This window comes from Ixodes scapularis, unplaced genomic scaffold (assembly GCF_016920785.2).
Source record: "Ixodes scapularis isolate PalLabHiFi unplaced genomic scaffold, ASM1692078v2 PGA_scaffold7__128_contigs__length_106722199, whole genome shotgun sequence".
Lineage (NCBI taxonomy): Eukaryota > Metazoa > Arthropoda > Arachnida > Ixodida > Ixodidae > Ixodes > Ixodes scapularis.
This window is the reverse complement of record NW_024609882.1, coordinates 35,135,169-35,161,604: the sequence shown is the minus strand read 5'-3', so window position 1 is coordinate 35,161,604 and position 26,436 is coordinate 35,135,169. Positions and strand designations below refer to the sequence as shown.

Below are 26,436 nucleotides of genomic sequence, written 5' to 3'. Positions count from 1 at the left end.
GGTCCATTAATTTCTGACTGAAATGAGACAGCAAGCCGGACAATGCAATGTCCGCGACATCAAAGAAGTTTTTTTTAAAGAGAAAGTGCATAGCCGTTGTCTTTTTTGGATGTTAAAGGTGTCTTGCTATACTTCGTTTCACCTTATGTTGTACCGCAGCGAAGGCTAGAAGCGCGAGCTCATAGCGTTGGCAGCTAGAGCTTGTGCCGCCGGGATGTGCCCCAGAGCAAGGAGCTCGCGCTTGTAGCCTTTCCTGCGGTACATCATAAGGTGAAACAGAGTATAGCGTAATACCGTAATAAAGATAAGAAAATAGCGGGAGAATACTATACGCAAGTTTCCTGAAATTATTTCATCAGGAGATATTTGCCAAGCTCCCATATAAATGGTGGAAAAGCGTTTTTTCTTTGTATCTTTAGCGGCAGTATTTGGGCTCATCGGTCAGGTGCCTGCTCATGGTAGCCGTTCATCCATGCTAGCTCTAAACCACCGCCGCCCACTTCCCCCTCCCCTGCCCGCCACCATTTTGCCCCACCCCTCCGTTCCCCTTTACTACACCACACGTGGCTCGTCAAACTTTCCCATTTTCATAACCTCGAAATTTTTTTTTTTTTGGGGAACATTTTAACGTACGGATGAAAGCCGTGTTTTAAAAATTACTGGATTTTTCTCTAGGGTTAAAGGGGCCATGAAACGAATTTTGGGTTGGGATGAATGATCTTAAATTGGGACTTTACTAATCGCATATCGTTTAGTTGGCCAAAAGAAAGAGGCTAGAAAGTCAAAAGCCAGCTTTTCGGTACCAGCATGTGAAAATATAGCGGACTATTTTGTACCTTCTTCCCTTCGAAAGCTCTCCGCCTTTTCACTATGATACATCCGCGGTTCCAAAAGCGCGTCACCGGCGCCAAACTGACGTCAGCAGAGCCCAGCTCACGCATTGGACACGAGAACTGCGTCACTCGGACGCATGCGCTCGTCAACAATCAATCCGACGACGAACATTCGGATTCGCGTTCGTGGCCAATGAGTGCCCTGACAGAACTTATTGTCACTGGGGAATGACAAGTTCTATGGTGTGCATAAAAAGCACGGTGGAAGCTAGGAGTCATCGCACCGGTGCCGAAGGAATGTCACGACCACGTGCTTTCACAACTCGCATTTGAGTTGAGGATTAAAGCTAAGGAGGAAGAAGTAGGAAAATCGTTTCATGACACCTTTAAGGTGTGGTACCTTGGCGCTCGAAAGCCTACCAGCGTTCAGCGTTGCACTATCTCTCTTGGTACGTGACATGATCGGCCGGAGTAACTCGTATTCATTCGAGTAGGGCTCTCTAGCCACCATAATTCGAGTAAGGTTTGGAACACAGCCATGTGTCAAAACCGCGGATAAACCATTCTCTTCTCAAAGGTAAAAAAAAAAGAAAAAAAGATAAGTACATGAATTCAGGTTTTTGACGTTACGCTGAGGTGTGGTTGGCCCTCAAACAGAACGTACACAGAGGCTTCGCCTGCTTACAAGCAAAAAGCTGCGGTGTACAGACGCAGCGTAAGCAATCAATAACGGAAAGTTTCTTTTTTTTTTTTCCAAGCCTTTGATAATGCGACATGAGGAAGTCAGAACGTTGCTTGCTTCCGAGACGTTAACTGGAAACATGTGCACATATATGTGGACAGATACGGCTAAGCCTTAGAATCGGGTGGCGACTTGCGCCACCTATCAAGGTCCCATGGCGGCCCATATATTTCGAGCCACCATGCGAGTGACCTTTTCAAAACTCTTCGAAGCGATCAGAGGTATAAAAAACTAAACCCAAGCTTGTGCTTTTTTTCTTTTTTGCATTTTTATTCTTAGTCATTATGCTAATAGGAAAGGTGGAGCAGGACGGCCGAGGAACGTAAATATTTTTTCCGGGCCAGGTCATTGATTAAGTGATTAAACGAAGCACGCAACGCCCGATATACTCTTTTTGTGTGTTTTTCTTTTGTCTTGCCCTCGAACACATATATCGACCGTCTCCAAACACCCAACACACACGCCTGGAGAGCCTCTAATTGCGTACGGGATTTGAGAAGATTTCGGGTCAGACCGCGCTGACACTACAGAGACGCAGAAAACAAGGTAACGCGTGTAGGAGGGGCATATCCTTATTTTGCGTGCGTGCGTGTGTGCTCGCGTATTTTAATTAATACTCTTCCGGGTCCTTTGTGCCGCGTCCTGAACGCGAGACAGATTTCGTGCCGTCTTTTCTGACCTCTCTCCGTCGGCGTTTAAAGACTGACGACATGTTCTTGCAAGCGCGGACCTCAGTGTGATCTCTTTAAGCCGTAGCCAGCCTGCTCAGACATCATATAAACGACACGGTCTGCTGACATGATGACAGCGTTATCTACAAGACACTCTTGCATAGTCAGTGGCGTACCAAGTTGTTTTTGAGTGTGTGTGTGTGGGGGGGGGGGGGGGGGGAGGGGCAAACCAACCCCCCCCTCAGGGCCGGGGGGCGGTGCCCTTGGAATCCCTTGGGCGCCGCCGGCCAGTGTTTGCCCTGCCTAGTGGCGGCTGTTTCAGGGGGGGGGGGGGGGGTCAAAACACATGCCTTGCCCCCCACTCTGAGAACTGAGGGGGGGAGGCAAGCGCCCCCCTTGCCCCCCCCCCCCCCCGGGTTGGTACGCCCATGTGCATAGTGGGGCGGTAAACTTCTATGCGCGCGGATTGAAAGCTACACTGCATCATTGTTGTTAAAAGTGACGAAGCACTGCCAACGAGGCTATATGCCTCTTTAATACTGCTAAACGTAAAATCGATTAAAATATATATAATTACGAAATTAACTGTCTCGTAAATGAATTACTATCATTCCTTACCGGCGCCACTTCTTGTCAAAATAATGAAATACTATTTTAGAGTGATGCCTTACTACGAAGTTTGCACGGCAGCAGACATGCTAATTTTCTGGCTTTTGAGCTCCGTCCTTGTCAGATTAAGCGTTCTACGTGGCAGTCACGTTGCTTAGACGCTTCCCGAGTGTGTCAACGAAGTATACTTGCATAGAGGAGGCTATGATACTTGAAAAGGATAAGCGAACGGGTCAATGAACGACACGAGCACCGCGCTAAACTAAAAAAAAAAAGGAAAAAAAAACATACGTCAAACGCAAACGCGTTATTTCCAAACAAGCTTACGTTTCTCCACGTCAGGTGTGGCTATTGCGCGCGCGCAGAAACCAGATTCACCTGAAGCGGAGCGTCTCCACCGTAGAGAGCCTGTATCACAGAGTGTGTCCAACTGCTGGACCGGGGTCACGTGATGTATGGACCGCGGTTGCATTATACGAGCTGGGAAGAGGTGACGAACGCGTCGGTCGTCTGCGAGCGTCTCCGCCTGGACAACATCACCTAGACAGAAGGCCTCCGCATGGTTTCCTCTTCCTCTATGAAACGTCATCACAGTCGGATCGCGCTCGGTCGGCTATTGGACCCGAGCCCGACCTTCGACGCGCTGATTGGCCACGAGCCGCAGCCGAACACTGACGCAGCACTCGTGCCCAATCTCTCGCCTCGATCGATCTGACTATGATGACGCGTGTGGAGGCCTTCTGTCTAGGTGGTGTTGGCCTGGATGGATGTTAATGTAACGTGTGGCAGCTTGCGCCACCTAGCCAGCTACCACCTGCTTTCGTCCTCGCCGAGCCTCAATGCAGCGCATGCACACTTACGACCAATAGGCGCGGGTTGCGTCCGCCATTAAAAATTGCAAAGGCTCGCCACGGTTTGAGATGGACCCCCTCTACAATCTAGACCAGGGTCTAAACTCATTCGAATTGTGGGGGGGGGGGGGGGGGGGGGGGGTGCAGATAGTCCACCCCCGAAAGGACGAGGGCCAACGAAGGAGGGAAATAATACTTTGCTATTTTGGAACAACACAAAAAACAATCAAACGGACGGCATTGGTGTTTTAAGTTGCAAAGCAGCTAACTGTCCCAGCGTCACCCTAAAGATTTTATTAGACGAGAGACCTTATGCTTTCTGATTTTCGCAAGCTCATCGTTTTGCACTCTTTACCTTTTATTCGCATTTACGACTACTTTGGACCCACGCCTGATGTTATAAGAAGATTTAAGACACCACCATACCACAGTACTGGCAGTTTTCAATAGACCGAGAGCAAGCACACTGTCCTCGCCCTGTCATACAATACACTAGGCTCAATAGGCAATATCTCCTCATGCGGCAACTTTTGCTTTTTTTACAATTTTTATAGTAGCATTATCACAAAATACTTTCATTTTAAAGTATTGTCTGACAAATGGAAGCCCGAGCTCGTAGCTTTTTTACCTTTGGCCGTTGCTCCTGCTGCGTAAGAGTTCACGCAGCCGCGGTACTACCTTCTTGAGTAAAGAGCTCTCACTTGTATAGACAATTGCAAGCATGGCGCCACAAGTGGTGCCCCATGCGTGCAAGCGCGTGCAACGCGCGGGTGAACGTAGCTTTGGCAAGTTCGTAATCGCACGGGCGTGCCTGCTCGAGCAGAGACATGGCGGCGGCCAGTCGCCCAGCTTGCAATCGTCTATACGCTGGTATTGCCATTCCGGTTGACTTACACGAAAAAGGGCTGAGAAGCAAGTACTTAAAGGCCGACGACCACACTCGACATTCTGCAAGGCAGAAGGTCCTCCTCACCATGGGGGAGGAGGAAACAGCAACGGTGAACAAGGTAGAAGGGGGGAGAGGAGGAAGCAAGGGAAAAGTGGAAAGCGCGAACTGGTCGTCGGTCTTTAAACGAAGCAACACTTGGTCCCCAAAAAAACAAACAAAAAACAACAGAATTGTGCAAAAATACAAATAAAAATAAAAAATGGAATCACTTTAAAAAAGGGGGGGAGGGGTTATAACAAAATTTATACATATTTAAAAAAAGAAGGGATCACAAAATGTTAGGGTAGGTGGCGCAAGCTGCCGCCCGAAAGGGGTTAACCATTACCATCCATCCTATGGATGGCGCATGTGTCGCTCGAGGCACGGGGGCTCGCAGCCGCGGGACGCATGTGGACTGCATCCCAGAGAGTCGCGGGCCCCATGTTTGAGACCTGTGGTGACCTAGGCTCCCTAATGTGCCGAGCGGACAGCAGCGACACCGCAGCTGTGCAACGTCAGAGTCGCTCCTTGGTCCCTGCCGTATCCCGCTAGTTGCGCGCAGTGCTGTGAACGCCATGGGCGGGAGACAAAGGCGAGCCGCTTTTGCACGAAATCAGGGTGACAGGTTAATCTCCCAAGGAGACAAGAGCGGCATCTAGGGTACACAAAAGAGAAGCGGGGTAAGAGAAACTTTCTCTTTTCCCTCCCTGTGCGCACCTAGTGAGATAGGGTCTAATGATTTCCCAGAGCACATCGACAGAAACCCAACCCGGAAGTTGAAGGCGAGAAGAGGCAAGGGAAGTGGGGAGGATGGCAAGAAAAGCGGAGAATGCCCCGGCCTGTTCGTTTTGTGTAAGCACGGCACTAACACGCGCTCTTCTGTTCGTTTAGCCTGTGTCAACAATTCCGATTTTTTCGACCCAAGACGACTTCCGTTCAAACACATCCGCTAGCCGGATCGCATCTATCACAAGGCTCGCCAGCTCTGCCTCATGACGGCCATAAATAGCGGACAAGAACAACGAGGTCGCTGATTGTTTTTAGGAAATTACCTCCAGCGTCCATGCTTCGTTTCAATGTAACTTGACAAAGGTCAAAAGCTTGACGAAGGTCCCCGCTCTGGTGCTTTCATTGGCTCGCTGGGGCTCCAGTTTTCCCCGCTTGGCAAGCCTTCTCGAAGCGGAATATAGTGTATTTTAGGGGCAACCTTATGTGGTAATGAAGCCAAAGATATAGATGCCGCACGCTCGCGCATGTTGAACTCCGATCACAGCTCCGCATCCGTACTCGTCACTTTTTCTGAAATTCCAGAAAAAAAGTTTTCGACAAGCTAGTCGCTGCAATTTAAATTTCTTCTAAGATGACTATTGGGGTTACATTACACAGCTATGCTCCTAATTTTAGATTGTGGAACAACTAGAAAATTAAATAAATTTAGTTTACCTTCGGCGTTGAGTGCAATCCAGATTAGCAGCGCTCCCCAATGGAGGTAGTTGCTGGCGAAGAACTTCCAGTAGGTCAGAAGACACAGAAGCAAGTTCACCGCAATCCACGGCAGGTTGCGAAGCAGGGCGCACGTCAACCGCGGTTCGTCTAATTCTCCCGCCACAAAGAACGCCACCAACATGGCCACCTTGAGAAACACGTCGATGAGATTGACGATAACCAGCGCCGTCTGCCGCTGCCGATGAGAGTACCCCTGGTAGGCCAGTTCCAGCTTGTCGTCCTTGAAGCTGTTGGTGAGGCGCGGGAAGTTGAGGCCGCGAAATGAGAAGCCTTTCTTGAAATGCTGCTGGATCGCTCCGCTACCGTGGTTGCCGGACGACGCGTTGACGCAAGCAATGTTGTTGTTCTCCAGGTTGCCATCCATGGAACCTCGCAGAATAGGTGTGGGTCCAGCGACCACCGTGCTCGAGCTGTCCTGGAAGGAATTGTTGGACTCGCTCCTGGCCGGGGACACCGAGATGACCACAGAGTTGGCGTTGGGATTGCCCGTCCGCCACAGCTTGGCCGTGTGCCCGTCCGGGAATTGCAAGAGCTCCTGGTCTGACGGTTGCACCGAGGAAGAGCCATTATGGAAGGTCACGATGGACATTGGGCGGCGGGGATCAGTGGTTGAGGTGTCCCGGTTGCTGACGGCAAGGGAGACGGTGTCCAAGGGTGCCCACGACGGTCTTCTAGGGTAGGGTCCGTCGCCGCCGGCACCGCACGGTTGGGACCAGGAGTCCCGTATCCTCCGGAGGGCTTTGAACCATAGGTACTGCGAGGGCACCCTGCGTAAGCAAAAGAAACGAAGACAACCGGATGAGGGCGCTTTCACTTTTCTCTTTGTTTCCGTTACGCGACGAAAACAGAAAGCAAAAAACGGCAAAAGAATCTGATAAGCCTTTCGTCGACGCTTTATAGCGGATGTTTTCTTGGCAAGGAAAAGTACCTACCAGACGTGGGCGGGAAGTACTACATGTTACAAGGACTGGCAGCATCGTGCTCGTACGCTTTGCTGTAGTAGCAGCGGTTTTACAAAATCTACGCCTATCCTTAATGGTGTTCCGTCCTATAGAAAGCTCCCACAAAAGAGATATTGATCTGTGCATAGCACTAATACTGCACATCCTGTAAACTAATAAGGGGGTAAATCACACCATGAACTTCAATCTTGGAAGGCATCATCATCATCTCCGGCGTCTTAGTATAAAACATATGAGAAAGTTCTGATAGCTCAGCCCGTACGTTGGGATAAGTCGTGTCCGGAAAAGTTAACTCGTTTTGTCAGTTATCTCCAAAAGTTCAAAAGAATCTCGATTGTATCACTATGATGTATAAATCTGTCGTCTTCCAATTTGTAGCACGTACGATGAAATAAGCTACAGCTAAAAATATTAACCCGCCCATTCGGTTAATTGTCTCCGGGAGTTTTAAAAACACCCGGCTACTTCAGAATAAATTTATCGTCTTCCTACTTGTAGCTGAAACCACAGTCTTTGCAACCGTGATACAAGTTTGCGACTAAAGCACATTTCAAAACCGGTCTGGCCACCTTAGATAGAAAGACACTTAAAAAGGTATAAAAGGACAACGCAGACACAAAAATCAATTTAGAAAATTCGTATAAAGTACCAAATGACTAAAAAATTGCACAAATAATTATTTTTTTTTTGTTGTTGTTGGGGGAGGAAGGTCTGATATTAAAAGCTATTAATCAGTTAGAAGAAGCGCTAGTCTGACAACAACGGGCTTGCCACAGGGAAGCTTGACAATCGGGCAATGTACACACAACGCGACGGCGGCTCTTCGGGGGCCGTATTTACCAACGCGCACAAGATTTCCTCATTAGAAACACAAAGGCGCCGTCCAAATGGCACGCAGTTTGCTGGATGTCGAGCGATTTGTCGACATACAGCACAATAGAAAGAAAAAGAAAAGGAAACAACGTCAGTCGCATAGTCGACCACTTTCGGGGTACGACTGTTGGAAGGATTTCGCTGCTCGTCCTGATGAAAATGCAATTAATGCAAAGGTGCGAGCGAGCATGAACAAGAAGGACGACCATAATCCCTGGAGAAGGGGACAGAAAACAAACACAAATCTCCAAACACAGTTAGGAGTTATTATTTCCAAACACAGATAGGGATTATTGCCGTCATCGTTCTTCGTCCTGACAGTCATGACGCGCAATGTAAGCGTTCATTAACGAGTTAAACGAGACGCGCCCCTGATAATTAGGCAAATTTGCAACGCTCTCGGTAAAATGTTTGTTAATTTCGCTTTCTGTCGAGCAATATTTCTTTTTAACCCGATTAATGGCATTGGGGGCAGCGTGTCGATTGGTTGATGGAACGTCTTTATTTTGCCTTTGCGACTCACTCTTGCCGTAAGGCATCAGTGAACGCTATCATTGCTTGTTTCCGTCGCTCCAATTGTTATGGGGGGACGCAAACGGGTCTTTGGCGTCGTTCGTGCGGTTGCCGGCCGCGTCCATCGACGGTGTCATCGTCGCCGCTGGTGTTCCCTCTTGCTTCCTCGCAGGCGTAGCAGCCGCCCGGGGCCGTCTTCTGCGAAGACAAACTCCGCCAGGCCGCAACCAGGGGGGTGAGAGGTGTTCCTTGTCGGCCGTGATAGGAAGCACCCAGTCGACGAAGGAAGTGTTTGCAATGTATTGGCGAGCAGCGTTCTGAAGGCGGGACAATCCCAGACGAGGTGCCGCGTAGTCTCAGCGGCGACAGCGCAGTCGCACTTGCGGCACAGGCCGTCGTCTGGGTCGTCTCCGTAAAACTTTTGTTGCACTGCAGGTGACATCGCTGTGCTGGTGGCCAGGCGGCGGACGAGCGTCTGCACACCTCTCGGTAGGTTTTTGGGCATCGGAGGAACAGGCCGACCAGAGAGGCTCGTCTCGGCGGCTCTCGGTTCGTGCTAGAGCCACAAGGTTTAACGTCTTCTTCGTTGAATAGTGGTCATTCCTGGCGGCTGGGGGATGGTAGCGACGGAGGGGGTGGGGTGGGGAGGGGGGTGGGGTGGGGGGGGGGGGGGGGGGCTGTCGTTCCTGTTCTCTTCCGATAGGCCTTTGATAAACGATAAATACTTTGGCACCGTCGTCGGAGTACACGACGGTGGCGACAACGTCTTCCTCGGTGCGTTCGGCGCCGTTGTGTATTGTTTCTTCGAATCGCCGCCCGCGCCTCGCTGTCGGCTTCATTCGTTGCCGGCAGTGCCAGAAGTGTGCGGGAATCCACGATCCCCTCGCACGTATACGCCGAGCGTCTCCTCCAGTGTTTGTGACGTTGTGCTCAACCTTTGAATCGTGCCCTCGCGCGGGCCCGGGGAGAATAAGGTGATGAAGCACGACGAGGAACGTCGGCATCCCTCGTGCTCCTCTGCTGTGTCGGTGTAGAACGTGATGTGGTGTTGGTCCTGGTGCTGTTGTTGCTGTTGTCGTTGGAGGTTTTCTCGAACACCCACGTCGCGGCGTGGAGGAACGCCTCCAGCTCGGTTCCACGTAATGTCGAGTCCGTCGGATGGTTCGAGGAGGGTAGAGCCGACTGCGTTGTTCGTCGTGTCGACCCACTCCGCATACCCTCGCGTGCGTAGTTCGGCCGAAGGCATCCGGCCCCGACAGTGTCTTCTCGGCTATGTCGGTGTATACGGCCGTATCCGTCTTTGGGTCCTTCCCCGCCACGCGTGTTGCGTGGGCTCGGGCGAGTCGCGTTCTCTTCCCTGTGTGCAGTCACTCTTGGGGGCGGTCGTCCGTGAGCTCAATCGTCGAATACCACGGCGATGGCGCCGGCGTCGTCGTCGCCACGTGGTAACCCAGCTCGTCCAGTATGGCTCGTACGGCGTCCGCAGTCGAGCGTGTTGCGCGCGCAGTCGGGCTGTGCTTGGCGTGTTCAGATATCAGACTGACGTCACCGTGCGCGTATAAGTCGGCAATTGGGGTGAATTGGGGAGCTACGCCACGATGCGTATCGCTTCGCGCTTCAAGGTCTCGACCCGTTCGGTTAGCTTTTTTGTAAGCGATTAATAGTCATTGGCGACTCCAGAGAAATCGACGCCGCGTAGCGGCAACGCCGAAAAGCTCAAGAGAAAAGGTCGTTTCGACTTTGTCGTCTGCTATCTGTGTTCGGTTCTCGTAGGCAGCAAATAAACAAACATCGTTTACAGTAATTTTGTTTCTGCTTCCGCCGTGTCATTTGTATACGCACTGACTAGAAGAATATTTTTACTGTCGAAAAATTGCTTTGCTTTCATATACAACACCGATTTTACGCTGCAGTGCACGAAATGTGTGGTGGTCTGCGTGCTGAACAACAAAAATGACCTCCTCCTGTCCGCCATTTTGCCTGACCAGCGCGACTGGAGTCGCGAATAGGCGTCAAGAACCCAGGAAACAAATAGGGCAGTGATGAGTTGCTTTTCCTCTTTCTGGTTTCCGAGTGGAGGCGTCCGGCTTTCGAGCGCGAGACACTACGGGAAAGGCAGACCACGGACTTGTTCGCTCTAATTAAAAAAGAAAACAACAACAACAACAACAACAACTAGTTATGTCTATGATTCGAATGATTGGTGGGTAGACCTGAAGCTAGCTGCCTATGACTCCACTGCACTCGTCGAACACGTTCGAATCCGAAAGCCAAACGCCGGACGCCAGCATTCAGCGTTCTAATGCGTTCCAGGACTGGAGACAAATGCAATTAGCTTAGCGCCTAGCCACTAATCAGTCCAACCAGAACTCGGCGTCCTGACGCCGCCGCGCGCTCTCGCCTCCTCTTTTCCCTCGGATTGTCGGTGCATAGCTACGGCTTCGCTCGTATACATAAAGTGGAACCAACGGTATACAAGCCCGGCCCCTCTCGTGATAACTACGATCATCACCATAATTACGAGCAGGGACACCAACCAACCCAAGACCGCAAAGGAGTACGGCGATATGGAAGCGCGGCCAGAAAACATCATTTTCCCTTTTCCCAGGGCGGTCTTCTGTCTCGGGAGTTTTAGGGAGTCTGGCTGCCATCCCCGGAACGAGGCCGGAAAACAGGAACTCTCTCTCTTTTTCTTTTCTCTCTCTCTTTCTCCCCCTCTCCCGTCTGTACTAAATCAGAGTCAGCAGAGCAGCGTCCGCCACCTCGCAGATAACAACTCCGCCAGCTAGAAAATAGGTTTCCAACGCTGGCGGTAATTCCATGCGACGGGCCACATTTCACTAGATCCCAACTTCGCGCGTTCTCCCCAGAGAGTCGAGCTACGGGGTGTTGTAAACAAAAGCCGACCTAAAATAGTAATAATAATAAAAGAAAAGGATAGAGAGAAGAGCTCTGGTGGGGGCTCTTTAACACGCGGTGGCTCCAGCCCCGCAAGAGATATTCCGCATAGCCGCAACTCTCATGCGGGTCCCACGGTTCTGCTGCGGGCGATCGAAATGAGACTTTACAGCCAGCAGGGAGTCACGCGTTACGAGCGACGGGTGTGGGGACGACCGAAAATCTGCTCGAAATTTTGAAGACTCCGCGCGCTAACCTTTCGTTCTTGTTTGTTCGCTTAGGCAGGGCTCAATTAAAGAGGATCAGGGTTGGCTGCAGAAGGGAACAGGCTACATTACCCTGACAAGAACAGGGCAAAATGCGAAAGACAGTGGAATCGATTACCCAGATCCCTATACTTTTTTTTTATAGACGAACACAGGCTGTTTACTTACAAGTTCACGTTTTCCCGCACCAGGAGTGCGCACTGTGCATGCGCAGAAACCAAATACGCGTGAAGTGAAGCGTCCGCACGTTCGCCGCGCCGACAGTAGCGCCACCACATCAGCGTGACGTCAGGGACGCCGACCATTTTGCGCTACGTCGTCAAGGCCAGCGTAGCTTTTAAGGCCCGTTCACACTCTTGCGACATCTTAAACCTGGGTTCCTTAAAACTTCTTAAACCAGAGAACACACTGGCGCCATCTATTGGGAAGCAGTGCAAACTCGGCTGTACGGCATATTTTTTTTTTTTATTTCTCGCGCATTATCCTTTCTTTCTTGGCTCGAAAAACTTTTGTCAATGTTGTAAACGAGCCTTTCTATGGGTATTACGCACATTTGACCTCGGAAATCCCGCAGAACCTTCGCTCTTGTGAAATGCAGTTCCAGGGTCACCGCATAGATGGCGCCACAATGCCAGTGTGTTCCCTCATTCTAAAAACATTTAAGAAGTTTTAAGAGATCTCGTCTCTCTCAGTCGTACTCGGTCGCAAGAGTGTGAACGGGCCTTTACGGTGCTGGAGCACCACCATACGAGAGCACCTGGATTCGTGTTGCGTTTCATTCGCACCCGCTCGCGCAAGTGGCCTTCACAGCTTCGGAGCATTGCGGAAGCTAACGCTAACGATTTGACGAAATCCGGATTGTCAAGTCTCGGAACGTGGCGATCCTGGCGGTCGATCGGTAAACTTGAGGCGGCGAAAAGTAGTTCCTACTTTTCGCCGCCTCGCGGCGCGAGTGTTGCTGTCTTTGCCGTGTACCAACTTTTGGCTGCTAGAACTTCCGTGAACTGTCAAGCTAGACAGCGATGTGTAGCAGAACAGGCGTCTGCCGTTTACCCAGCTCTGCCCCTGTGCCGCCGCCAGGATCGCGGAAGGCGCCTACGTGACATCTTTTCTGACGTCATCGGGAGGTAATCGGAAGACCACGTTTGAGGGCGCAACAAACAGACACCAGTCGGAGACGCTTTCCAGGCGCCACAGAAGAACTAGCGCGCATACGTACAGCATAGAGTTATTATAATCTACGCTAGAGGTTCAACTGGCGCTAGTGTCTATGCGACTTCCGTGACGCAAATTGAAGCAGACAGCAACCAGTCTACTTTTGCGGCGCTCCTGTGCATTCCTATGGGAAAACGCGCGTGCATTTTGTCTCTTCGCCGGAAAACAACGCGGCGCACTTCGGTTATTTGGGTCGTCCCGAACAGTATGCACCTTGATTAACATTGTAAAAGTGTAATTGCTTTAGTTCGCGCATTTGTCTTCATCAGTGAACGATGTTTAACTTCGCTACATTTGTGTTCCAAACGCGTGTTCCGCAGCAGGTGTGTAAAAACAAGCGACGATTGAAAGCAAAATTACTATCGAAAGAAATATAGAGTGTGTTTAAGGCTCGCCAGCATTCCGGTGACGTTTATATATTGATAATATGCCAGTCCTGTCACCAGATGAAAGTGAACCCGTCGTGCATGAGCGGATAAAAACATACAAAACGTAAAGAATAAAGTATGTCGGCTATGAAAGATGTTTTTTCGTATTGTTTTTTTCTGCCGGGCAGCTTTTACCGGGCACTTGTTCTCAAAGATTTCGAGCGTGCTGGTGATATTTTGAACGTAGAACTCGCACAGAACAGGAAAGAATAAAGCGGTATTTACTTATTTAAAATCGGAATATATTACGTGGCCTTTAATTTATTTTGATCTTCTACATGCACGGGGAGTTACCGATCCAGTGTTACTGCGTAGTTCTTGCCGTCTCCCTTAATTTCCAGATGTCCTTCGTTCGTTTCGCATGTATGTCCCGCATGCTGCTTGCCCTCATGCTTGAAAAGCGCCGACGTCGTGTTCGCGCAAACAGTGTCCGACAGTGCACATAAATACACTTACGAAGCCGTTTTAGCACCGTTTTTCATGCGATGAATTTGTAAAAAAAAAAATGCCGTAACTGACCAATTATTTCGTCGGCCTGACTGAGAAATGTTCCAAGCTACCTAGTACGCACGAATTATTCGGGATATTTTCTCTTATGATCGAGCGCAGGGAGCAAATTCACTCACTTTTTCCCATAGAAATGCATTACCGGAAGTCAATTTTCGACTGGTTGCTGCCTGCTTCAATTTGCGTCAGCACACTAGCGCCACTTGAACCTCTAGCGTACATTATAATGAATCTCTGACGTACAGCACGAGATGTCGATGCCGAGGGGAATCCCCAAACGGGCATCGCGTATTTTACTAGCGACCCATTTTAGAACGTGATTACGCCTGCAGAAAAGAAGACGGCGAAGGCGTTTTATCAAAACTTTGGGATGGGCTAGTAGGTTTATAGTAATTTAAAAAAATTAAAAAGCGCAAAAAAAAAGAAGAAAAACGGACGAAGAAGAGTTACATACAACACGATCCTGCGCTAACTTTCAACCGACTTAATCAAGTCAAACCACCCAGCACACATGCGTGAAGACTCTTTCCCATACTGTCAACCAAATCTGATAAAAGCATCCCATAAACACAAACAACAGATGACAATGATTTAAACATTCGTATCAGTTCAACGTGACTACACAAAACCCTCTAGAAAAGAAACTTCCTTATCATTTAGTAAAATCAAAGGCGTGCTGACGCAGTTGCCACCTAAGGACTTTATAAAATACGCTTCAACTTTTCCTTCCCAGTCTTGTTGTTTGCTCTTTTAATAAATTTTGTTAATTCTAACAGGGGATCACAGCCGCACCGCATGCGGTGTACTGCAAGGTATCCCCCCGGTTTGTTACGAAACACTAGACGATGATCACGCGCCTTTTCATCGCCCAGTCTCTCAAATATACACGCGCCCGCAGGTTAGCAGAATCTCGTAAATGTGCGGGCGCGGTGTTTTAATGAAAGGGCACGCGTGAACATCGTCTAGCGGTTCGTAATAAAGCGGGGAGACACACTGCAGTACACTGCATACGGTGCAGGTGTGATCGCCTGTTAGAATTAACAGAATATATTAAAAGAGGAAACAACAAGACTGAGAGGGAAATTGTTGAAACGTATTTTATAAAGTTCTTAGGTGGCAACTGCGACAGCTCGCCTTCGATTTTACTAAATGACAAGTAAGTTTTTTTTTTCTAGATGGTTGTGTGTAGTCACGTTGAACTAATACGAATGTTTAAATTAATGTCATCTGTTTGTGTTTATGGGCTGCTTTTATCAGATGTCGCTGGCAAGATGTGAAAGACTGTTCACGCATGGGTTCTGGGTGGTTTGCCTTGATTAAATCAGTTGAAAATTTGCGTCAATCGCTGTTTTATGTGGCTCTTCTTCTTCCGTGTTTTTTTGCGTGTTTTAATCTTTTAGAGCGTTTGTATGACTTGGGCGATTAAAAAAAAAAGAAAAAAAGAAACAGTAAAAAATAAAAAAAAAATCCATCTACATTGCGCACGTACGATTTATGTGCAAACGTAATGCAAATATTCAAGATTATCATAATGTTTTCACCGTGCATCCTTTTTTTTTTTTTTTTCTTACCGCTATCTTGTTCTTTTTGGGGTTTGTGCTTCCTAAATTTGAATTTTAGGAAGCAGCCGCACCAATCAACTTCGCGTTTTGTCGGCTTCGAACTAAATTTAGGGGACTGCTAATCTTATTTTCGATTTCACACGCAGTGTTAAAGAGCCCCCAAAAAGAAAAAAAAAATGTTTTTTAACAGTCTGGTTGGGACACGCGTAACAAAAAACAAAATTTGCGCAAAAAAAAAACAAACATGAAAAATTAGAGCAATATTGAGGGCGAGAGATTTATTCGAAATTCTGCGCGCAAAGTCCATAACGTCACCGGTCATTGCAGTATGACCATCTCGGTCTTTCGCTCTTTCCACCATAACGTAAAGGCGAAGCCGATCCAGCTCTCCTCCACGCGCCCGAAATGCCGAGAGAGAAAACAAGTGGGAAAAAGGTGACTACCGACTATCTCGCGCCGTCAATATTAGCTCTAACAAATTTTGTTTTTTTTGTGCGTAAAGTAAGATTTTTGACACGCGTGTCCCAACCAGACTGTTAAATTTTTTTTTTTTTCTTTTCGAGGGTTCTCTAAAATAAACGCTCGTGGCTGCGAAAGGGTCTTCGCGCGCGCCTTGAATTTGTCGAACATCAAGTTGAATAATAAGCCCCCCCCCCCCCCCCCGCACACACAGCAAAAAAAAAAACAAAACAAAAAAACACAAGTACAGTTAAGATTGTTTACGTGTAGGAAGGCGAAAGCCAGTCAAGGACGACGTCTACGACGACTTCTAGGAGAACCTTAAGGGAGACGTCTAGGACGACGCGTGAGCACGACATCGAGAACGACGCCTAGAGGTAGACGTTAAGGACGACCTCTAGAACGGCGTCAAGAAGGACGACTAGGACGACTTCTAGAACGACCTCTAGGACGACGTCTACGACGACTTCTAGGAGAACCTTAAGGGAGACGTCTAGGACGACGCGTGAGCACGACATCGAGAACGACGCCTAGAGGTAGACGTTAAGGACGACCTCTAGAACGGCGTCAAGAAGGACGACTAGGACGACTTCTAGAACGACCTCTAGGACGACGTCAACGACGACTTCTAGGAAGACCTCAAGGACGACGTCTAGAGAAGGACACTTAAGGAGGCTGTGGCGTATTTGCGTAGGAGGCCAGGTTTGCCCTGCGGAAGCCGCCGTAGATGTAGACGCTGCTGCCGATGTCGAGGCCGTAGGTGTAGACGCGGTCGTCTCACAGTCCATCGCAGGAAGCAAACAAGGAGCAGAGACGAGGTCCGAAGTGCACTCTTTTGCACACGGCCCTTCGGCGGTGACATCACGCTGACGAAGTATGATGACGCTTGATTGCATATTTTTATGGCTATCTTTCGGGCACAACAACGCTGCTTGTTTTTCACGTAATGTGACAAGTGAGGTCGTCAGGTCTAGGACGACGCCAATGTAATGGGAGAAATAGGGTCGCCCATGGCCCTATTTGCCGAGCAATCGTGCTCGGCAAAGCGTGCCGGGCAATCGCGTTTTTACATTAGAAAAGAAAAAGAAAAAAAAAAAAAAAAACAACAGCATAAGGTATGTTATCCGAAGGAATTCAGTGATTTATCGAAAAACACCGGTAAAGCCGCGATTACACTGCTAGTGCATGATATCAAAGACAGTCTGCAGATTCTGTTGGAGGAATGTTTTTTTGTTGTTTTTTTCTCCTTGAAAGACAACCCTATCAGATTGGTCATACAAAAATGGTATGCAGACATGTTCGAACAGGTGTATGAAGCAAAACATGCTTAGAACATATGTTTAAGGCGTGCCGAGGGTATTTCTGTCATGCACGTCTGCAGTGAACACAAACCGTGGCTTTTTTTACATGATGTATAAGCAATGTGTGACTTCCGGTATAAAGTGTACAGAGCGCGGCACAATGATCACGAGCAAGCAAACGCTGGTTGTGATGTTTTATTTTTCACAATTAGAAGGTTTTTATAAAAGCTACTAATGTGGTTCCAGTGTGCTCATCCTTGGCACCAACGTGCGACCGAAAAATGGAATGTCCGTTCGTATTCTTTGTGAGCACAATTCTAAAACGCGCTAATATTATTTCCGCGTTAACTGTGTCGTGCAGCGTACGCCTAGTATTATCTTCAGGATGATAAAATACGGCTTTTAAGATTATGTTTTGATATCTCGATAGAACTGTAGGAACTATAGTCGGTGACAGGGTTAAGAACCTTTTTTGCCTTTGATAGCACTTCCTCGCAGGCGGAACTGTAGCATTGTGGCACGGCCGCTCGATCCCTCCTGTTGGTGCGGCCTGCCGATTTTTCCCGAAAACAAAAAGCGCGTGTAAAAGGAGAACTTCTCCCATCTGCCGTGGGGGCGCTGCATATCGGTGAGGGATGTGACACTCTTGTAATTGAAAGCGTGTCGTCGCCACGTGCCGCTTTCATACGACTGAACCGCGTGCTACCACTGGACTAAGTATATAATAGAAAACTATAAAGTGATTCCGTTTGACACAACATTTGACAGAAAGAACTGCATCATTCCTGATGCAGTTCTTTGGTTCCATTTGAACAGTTGTAAGGCTTGCGTCTGATTTACGACGCCCGCAATTCCCAAAGGCTGTTGCGTGCAATGCTGCCAATTAAATGCTTCGAGAAGTCCAGATCTTATATACCACGAGTTGCCGTCCAAATAAAAACTTCGGGATGCCTGGCCGCGGAACATTTCACGACAGTGAAGCGACAAAGGAAGCCAGTGGCAGCCAAGCTTCGGGACCGTTGTGTGCTCGCTTCATTTCAGCAAAGACGGTATACAAAGTAGAAATGAAGCGCCAGCTGCCGCGGCTGACAGCGGTGCCTACAAACTTTCCTTCGTATCTGTCGTACAGAGCCTTCTCAACAAACGTACATATAGTAGGTACGTTTGTTGAGAAGGCTCTGCAGTCAGCACAGATTTATCCTTGTGGAGGAATTTTCAAACTTCTTTCAAGCGTGGTACTTCCATACCTCAAAGTTTGCCCACAATGGGGTATGCTGAGTGCCAATATTCATATCACTGTGAGGAAATGTGCGAGGTCTTCCCCAGAAAACTTCTGAGACCTCTCCTAGAAAACTGGGCGGGAAAACTCGACAGCTCTCTAGAAAATTTATTACGGCTTTCGAGAAAGCATCTTTCCTGCAAAGTTCTCGTTTGTGAAATTCAAAATTTCGTTGAATAGCTTCCATAGCTGTAAACAGTAAAATGTATTTCGGATGACATCACCACAATAAATCCTTGTTTACTATTGCATTTCACTAAATATTTCACAATCGTCATAGGCTAATGGCACGCTGGCATGTGTTCAATCGGCTTATAAACATGAGTGGTGTAAACATAAAAAAACGGTAGATGTTTGAATTATTAAACGTACACGACGATTACGTATTAGTATCTTGATGTTAAAACGGTCATTTTTATTAGTATTTGTGTTATTAGTATTAGTTTATTTTATTAGTATTTGCGAGCAGCCGGGCGACTGCTGGCTGTATTTCGCTAGAGTTCCTGTACAGGCTCCCTACGGGACCGTAGGTAGCTATACAGGAACTCTATATTTCGCCAACAACGAGCGCCACGGCCTGCCGCTGCGGAGTAAGGCAGAACTATCGCTTTCACCGGAGGAGTGGAGGATACGGCAGGCCGGAGCAACAGGAGGGTTCGAGCGGCCGTGCCTGTGGAAAGTAAAACTAACTTTCCGAGAACCTGCGGTGCGTCGGTATTACTCTAAAACCCTTTATTTTCGCGGCCTCTACATTTCGCGAATCGGTCGCGGAAGACGTAATCGCTGCCACTAAATTTCGCGTATTCCAGGCGCCTGCATTGAAACTCTTATGGACCGAAAATTTCGCGTGCCCCTAAATTTCGCGAAGTTTTCAATTCGCGAAATTCGCGAAACTGAAGGGTTTTACAGTATAGGATTCAATCCAAGTCTTTATAATTACACTGCTTGAGATTCGCTTTTTCTTTTTTTGTTTTGAAGAAGCGCTAGTTTATATATATATATATATATATATTTATTTATTGTTCCGCAAAATCCGCGTACCGATTGGCAATAGACACCGACAATTGCTATGTACCACGTCAAATCGTGTCAGAAATAAACCATACTTATGAGCTGTGATGCGATTCAGGGACCATTATTTGGGCGATGCTACTTATAATTGCAACCTTCCCCGTTCCTAAACTATCGATGACAGCGTGTCGCGGCCGTTCGGACGCCAGCACCACGGCCATCGACGACTGTCCGCCCTCCTCTCCAAATCTATTTGAAGCGGTGCCCATCGAAAACACATCGTCCAGCAATGTCCGAGGTAGTACGGCAAAGGTGTCACAACATAACGTCGCACTCGAAGTACCAATCCGTGTTAGGACCCTGTTGCCGCTCATCACAGCGGAACGAGTAATTTTCCCTAAAACCACAAAAAAACCTCGGTAAGCAAGAAATAAATAAAAGAGAGATAGGGAGCTAGAGAGAGAAAGAAGGAAAGTGTGGCAAGGGGGGGGGGGGGGAAGGAAAAGGGGGAGAGATATTAAAGGAGTGAGAAGTGGAAAACTACGTACAAGCTTCCGCGATGCTGCGGAATACCGCGTCCCGTTTCGCGGTACGGCGAAACGATCAAATCGCGGTGGCCGGCAATCCCTTAGGACCTAACGCGGCAGCTCTGGACGATAATGAGGAAATGGTGTTGACTCGTGAACTACGAGGGAAAACACACAAATAGAAAATCTCGTGAGAGACACAACGCGCTCCGATGAGACGAAGAGCGCGCCGAGATGCAAGACGCACAAACTCTTTAAAAAAAAAAAAAACGCAAAAAAAAAAAAAAAAAAAAAATTTTTTTTCTTTTTTTAAGGATTCTTATTTTGATTTGTATAATTTCACCCCTGCCAAGGTTTATTAGGGAGATTTGGCGGACAGTTTTTCCTCCTTTGTTACGCTCTCCGCGATGAGGACGCAGCAGTCGCGAACGCGCGCCGCTAAACTTTTCTGCGGAGTTACGAATCTTGCAGAGACGTCTTTTTGTTTCCTGTCGTTCTTAGTCACGTGGGGTCCGTATCTGATGTGCGGGACGAAAGAATAAAATATTTCAACCTGGAACATGCGAGAAAGTGTAAATGAGGCAACTATATGATCCTTCATTCGGTGTTTCCGCCTTAAAAAAGCCAACTAACCCTGTCCTTTTTGCAGCACCGCAGGAAAGTCTCTCAGCTCTGCCTTCTTCATAAAATCTACTACCAGATTACAGACCTTAAAAATGGGTTGCTATCACTCCCCGACCGAACGTCTTTGTGCCTTAACAACGCACGTGCCATCAAACGTATTTCAGGCTCTACGAACGAATTTGATCGATCATTCCTTCTTCAGACCATCAGTGACTGGAACAATGTCCCATCCTCCATTGTCACCACTCTGGACCCGAATAATTTTCTATCTTGTATTAAACTTTATTTTTCTTCTTACTAGATTTATGGGTTGTGTAATTATGAGCAGTCCTGAGTGTGTTGAGTCTGTTAAGAATTTAGTTTCATTTGTTTTTGTTTTGTGTATTTGCGTTTCTGGATTGTATACATCTTGAATATCCCCCCCCCCCCCTTTTATGTAATGCTGTTCACGGGCCCTTAAGGTGTAAATAAATGAAATGAATTGAAATGAACAAGCATGTGTGACAGTGATGCATTTTTCGTAAACACCTTCTAGTGGCGTGAAGAGATCAAAACGATGTTTTACCGGATACCGGAAGTGACGACATTCAAGATGGCTGCGCCCTTGTGGAAAATGTGTATGGGCGGTTCGGGAAAGCGCGTGGCGGGACTGCGAAAACAATCTACAAGAATACTCCATGTTGAAAGAAGCAGTCAGTCCGTATGCTAAAATCAAAACAAGAAAAATTGTAAAAAAAAAAAGTGTGGAGCGCAAAACGCTTTCAAAAATTAAAATCGTGCGCTTTTTTCTGTTTTCTCGCTTCTTTCTTTACTTTCTCTAAGGATCATTCGGCTCCATGTTTTCGCTGTTTTTTTAACTGTCATAAAGTAATTAATAAAAGCGGTTCCTCGTCTGTTCATATATTCATATCTTTTAAACTTGTCGGTGTTTTACTCCTACGGCCCACGGCGATGTATCGAGGCCTCCCATTCTTTCTGGCACACCTTGTGCATTCCGGAAGCAAGCGTCTGACGACGCCCATCCTCCCAGAAGTCCCCACATCTCCTCCAGTCTTCCTCGTTTTTTTCCGTAATCCTCAAATAAAAAAAAAAAAAAAAAAGAAATTTCGCGGGAGCGTTGCTTTGCAGGTTCGCAATATTCTACAGTGTGCCTAGAGTTGAGAGCGCTTCCAACTGATCGATCGAGGTCACGTGGTTAATAAGTTGCGAGGAGGGGACGCGAAAGCGTCCGCCGTCTGCGAGCCGTCCCGTCTCTGCCTTTACGCCCGCTTTCCTGCTTGTCACGTGACAACGCAGCGCATGCGCACTAGTGCAACCCGTTGCGCCCATCCTCCAAGCCTGTGATGCGGGGCGCAAGTTGGTCTGCTTCTTTTGCAGGCGTTATGGCGACGTCAGAAGGACGTCGAGCTATCATTGGCTCCGATTGAAGGACAGTGGGTAAACCTCAAGAAAGCAGCTTGCTTCGAGATCTTACGCGCTCTTCTTTCAACAGGGCCAATCAAAGCTCGACGTCCTTACGTCACTCCAACCTCCGTGCAATAGAAGCACAAGAAACTGGCGCTCCGCATGGGCCCTCTAAATTCGAGATAACACCCGCGCGCCGATACACCCTACAAAAGACAGCCTGCAGAAAGGTGCCTGAGGCGTGTGTATTTTCTGTATGACTGCCTGTCAAGCTAAGCATATAAAAAATCTGTTTTGCCACATATTTGAAGCATACGTTTATGCATGAAGTGAACGTGTGCGAGCCGTGTCCGCAAATATTACTGTCGTTGTGTCTGCAGCGTGAATAATGCGCAAAACTTCCTTTGTATTTATTTTTTTGGTATATTATATATATATATATATATACATGTATATAAAGCTTTGCACTCGCCACGCGGAAGCTGTTATAGGAAGACGGTCCCCTTGAGGTCCAATTTCCCAACTGTCTCGACTTCCCAATTTTGTTTATTGAACACACACACACACACACGCACGCACGCACGCACACACACACAAACACACACAACAAGCATAACGGAGAAAGGGACTCTGTTTCCTGACGTGTGCAGTGTTTTGTTGACAGTTTGCGAATTGGAACACGAGTGTAATTCTCGAGAAACGAGTTGAAATCGTTCTGTATCCCAAAAAGAAAATACGCCTCAGGTAAACGTCGAACGAAATAGGCGCCAGAACTAAAGAAGAAGAAGAAGTAGAAAAAGCGAAACAAAACTCAAGGTTTTACTTGAGACTGAAGATTTGAATCAGGGCGGTGCGCACAATCAGGGTACGCGAAACAACTTGCTATTCACAAGCGAACAAAAGCTGCGAACCACATCAACTGCGCTGGTGCACACACACACACCCACACGCGCATACACAGACACAATGTTTCGAACGCTTGTGTCAATCGCGGTGTCAGTCAACCCGTACTTGTATGGGAAGGCGCCAGGTGACCGCACGGCACGAGAGCGCCGACGGCGGAGCGCGCGACAAGAGAACACCGCGACAGAAGAGCCCACTATACTTCGTCTCACCTTGGTATGGACTATTGTTAGCCACGCGTGCGAAAAGCGCGAGCTAGTCGCTTTGAATGAAGCCGCGGCGGCTGCACGAGCGCTCATGCAGCAAGTGCTCTAGTCATGGCAGTCAAGGCTGGCCGCTCGCGCTAGCACAGCCTTTGCGGTTAGTCCATGCTAGGGTGAGACGAAGTATAGAGTTAATATGGGGAGGAGATCGAACAGTCACGCCTCTGGCGGCACGCTTCAGCTGTGGGGACAACAAACCAAATTTTCTTGTTTGTTTTGGATCAGCGATATTGATGGTGACGATTGGAATGGCCGCTCCTCGTGCAAACAAAGCACTGGTAAGAGTGAAGCGCTCGTGTTCAGACCGTGCATAGCGAGGTTCAATTTCTTTGTTATTATGTGTTAGTAAACACCGGGCTGTGGGGACAACAAGCTCGATAAAGCTCCCCCTATAACTCGATCTCCTGCCCAATAGCTACCGAGGGGGCCTATACAGGAACTCTAGCTAACGGGGGAGCATATCGAGGCACACTATACTTCGTTTCATACTTAATTTATAACGCTGTCAAAGCTATACTGGCACGAGCGAACGGCTTCTTCTAGGGTTTCGATTGCGCGAGAACACGTGCAAACTATCTGCGATATCAAAATCTATACTCGCATTAGTAGCTTTGACAGCGTTGTACGCTAAGTATGAAACAGAGTATTGTCGGCGTGTGCGATCGAAAGCTTCGTTGTGGTCGTCTTGCCACGATTGACCGAATGCTGACTATGACGTCAGCAAAAGTTTTCTCGTCGACAGAAATAAGAGTAATGTTAGAACTTCAATTTTAACGGGGTCGGCAGCGTTGGATTCAGAGCGCAATGATTTCAAGCTTCCCTCATCATAATTACAAACACTATTGAACTTGTTGTTCGATGACGTCACGAGAGGAAACAATAGCAGGGCGCCACCAAAACATCTCGCCGCTAATAGAGGGCACCGGCTCTGGAGCGCACGATAGGAGAGCGCCGCGACATGAGAGCGCGAGTCATTAGAGCGCGCGTCACGAAAGCGCCGAGCAACAGCTGCGGTCACCAAGGTGCCTTACCCCGTGGCTCGAACCCAGGGATCCTGGGTTCGAGCCCCACCCCTGCCCGTTTCGATCTGGATGAGCATCGTACCGGCGTGCGGTCGTGTATCACTACTGCGTGATGCACGTTAAAGACCCCAGGCTAGCGGCTGTACCGCACTGGCTAAATTTCTCATCTACAGCTGGGAGACTCGTCGCCCCTCTGAGGCAGACCAAGTTCTAGGCTGTATAAACACACACACAACCCAATTATTATTACCCCGTGGCAGTCAACTATACCCTTTTGCAGTAACTGGGTTGTCATAGGTTGAATTAACTGTTACGCGACAGTCAGCACTCCACAATATGTGAGTGCAGATTTATATTTCGTCAGTAATGGCACGAACGAAGGGATTGATTTCTAGCGCGCTCTAAATTCGACCTTTTTTCGACGTTTGCCAGAATTAAACGTGATAGTGACGTAACATCTGAGCCCACGCTAGGCTCCTGTAGCCTACAGTGCGCTCCAGTGCAATCCGGTATCCAGCGGATGTACTTCGTGGAGAGCCTCAAAGGAGCGGCAAAGCCACTATAGGTTTCAGTCATTCAGTTTGAATTTTTTTAAATTTATTAACAAACTGTGATCAATAAAGAACTATATCTCCGAAACTCTGCAGTATCTTACTTCTTCCTTTCAAGGTTGTGAAAATTGTATCTTTCATACTTTTCACAGGTCTGACTACTGAGCCAATTAAATGACATCAAACGTTCGAAATGCGGCTCCCTTTGGTGTCAAAATTCCAGCTCCGCGGAAACAAGTGTTTGAAGACCCCAATATCGATCATTCCCAACACACGCACATGCGCTCTCGTGGCGCGCGCGCTCTAATGGCATGCGCTCTCATGTCGCGGCGCTCTCCTGTCGTGGGCTCTCCCGTCGGCGCTCTGGTGTCGTGCACTCTCGTGTTATACAGGCGCTCCTAATCTAGTTATCAAGGTAAGTGCTACAACTTATTACTCGCTTCCTCATCGTATTTTGGAAACCCCCAAGAAGAGGAAGTAAAACATTCAGCATAGAGAGCATACACAACTAGAACCGATACCCTTTTCACCCAACCTTCTCATATCGCCATCTTTCTTTTTATTTGTTTTTTTATTTGCGTATTTTAAAAGCTGGGTAGGGCGCGCCCCAAGGCATCTGCCGGGCAGAATAAAAAATGAGAACAAACAAAACACGCAAGCGTGACAGAAAGTTGGAATTCGATGAGATCAACTTGGAGGAGCTGGCTGGCTGCCACTCGATGTGCGTTTGAATCCTCGTTTGAAGCGCTCCGCTAAAACTGGGGAAGCAAAAAAAAAAAAAAAAAGAAACAAGAATTGTTGAAACTCGCACTTTAGAAGTTGAGGAGGGACCTTTTATCCAATTACGAACTCGCTTTCACGTGGCGATGGAATCAGTAACGTAATTTTCAGTTAAGACAGCTAAGATTTCGAAACATGAAAAAAAGGACGATGGGCTTGACGTCATTCTAAATATTATTACAGCGCAGAAAGTTCTCAGGCAAAAATAGAACGGTAGTATTGAATCATTGGAGTTATCGCGACAGCTATTCAGCTACTGCAAGATGGGGCACACCTCCAATTTTTAGACCTTAGACTAGATTTTGAAGAAAGTCACGTGTGTTGGCCTTACCAACCACGCTCTAAGAAGGGACTTCTCCCTTATGATTCCGCCCATTCTAAACTCGTAAAAAGGAGCATTGCGTCCTCTTGCCTCCAGACCGCCTTGGAAAAGTCCTGCTCCCATTCAATGTCAGTAAGTTTTAGGATGCAGGTACAGCGGCTGACAGATGCTGGCTTCCCAGCGTCAGTTATTCTGGCAGTGGCGCACCCGTTGTTAAAAAAAGGATTAAGGGAGGGTTAAGTCAGAAAAAAGAGAGACCCACAACCAACCCCAGGTACTCCCTTACATGCACAAAATCTCGCACAATTTGAAAAAGGTAGCTGGGCGGTTTGACGTCCCTGTAGCTTTTTTGGCACCTCGAAAGTTGGCGCAACTCTATCCTAAAATTGCGGAAAAGCCTGGGGGCAAGAGCCAATGTGCCGTAACGCACAGGAACAAGTGTGTTGATTGTGTGGTTGAAGTAGTATACAAGATCCTACTAAGTTGCGGAAGAGTGTACATCGGCCAAACTGGCCGATGTATTAGTGACAGGTACGTGAACATGACTGGACACTCCGGTCGACCGCTGGGGGTCACTTGCCTCTGCATTGTGCTGCCTGTAAATGCCAGCTCAAATTCAAAAACAC

General features: G+C 48.0%; 1 protein-coding gene across 1 annotated transcript in view; it reads right to left on the bottom strand.

Annotated features, from left to right (window-relative positions):
* LOC120836005 overlaps positions 1–26,436 on the bottom strand; it is a 365,572-nt gene that overhangs the window by 7,774 nt on the left and 331,362 nt on the right. The window contains exon 2 of the mRNA XM_042286206.1: positions 6,078–6,907. Coding sequence (XP_042142140.1) covers positions 6,078–6,907 — 830 coding nt within the window. The remainder of the gene's footprint in view (positions 1–6,077; positions 6,908–26,436) is intronic.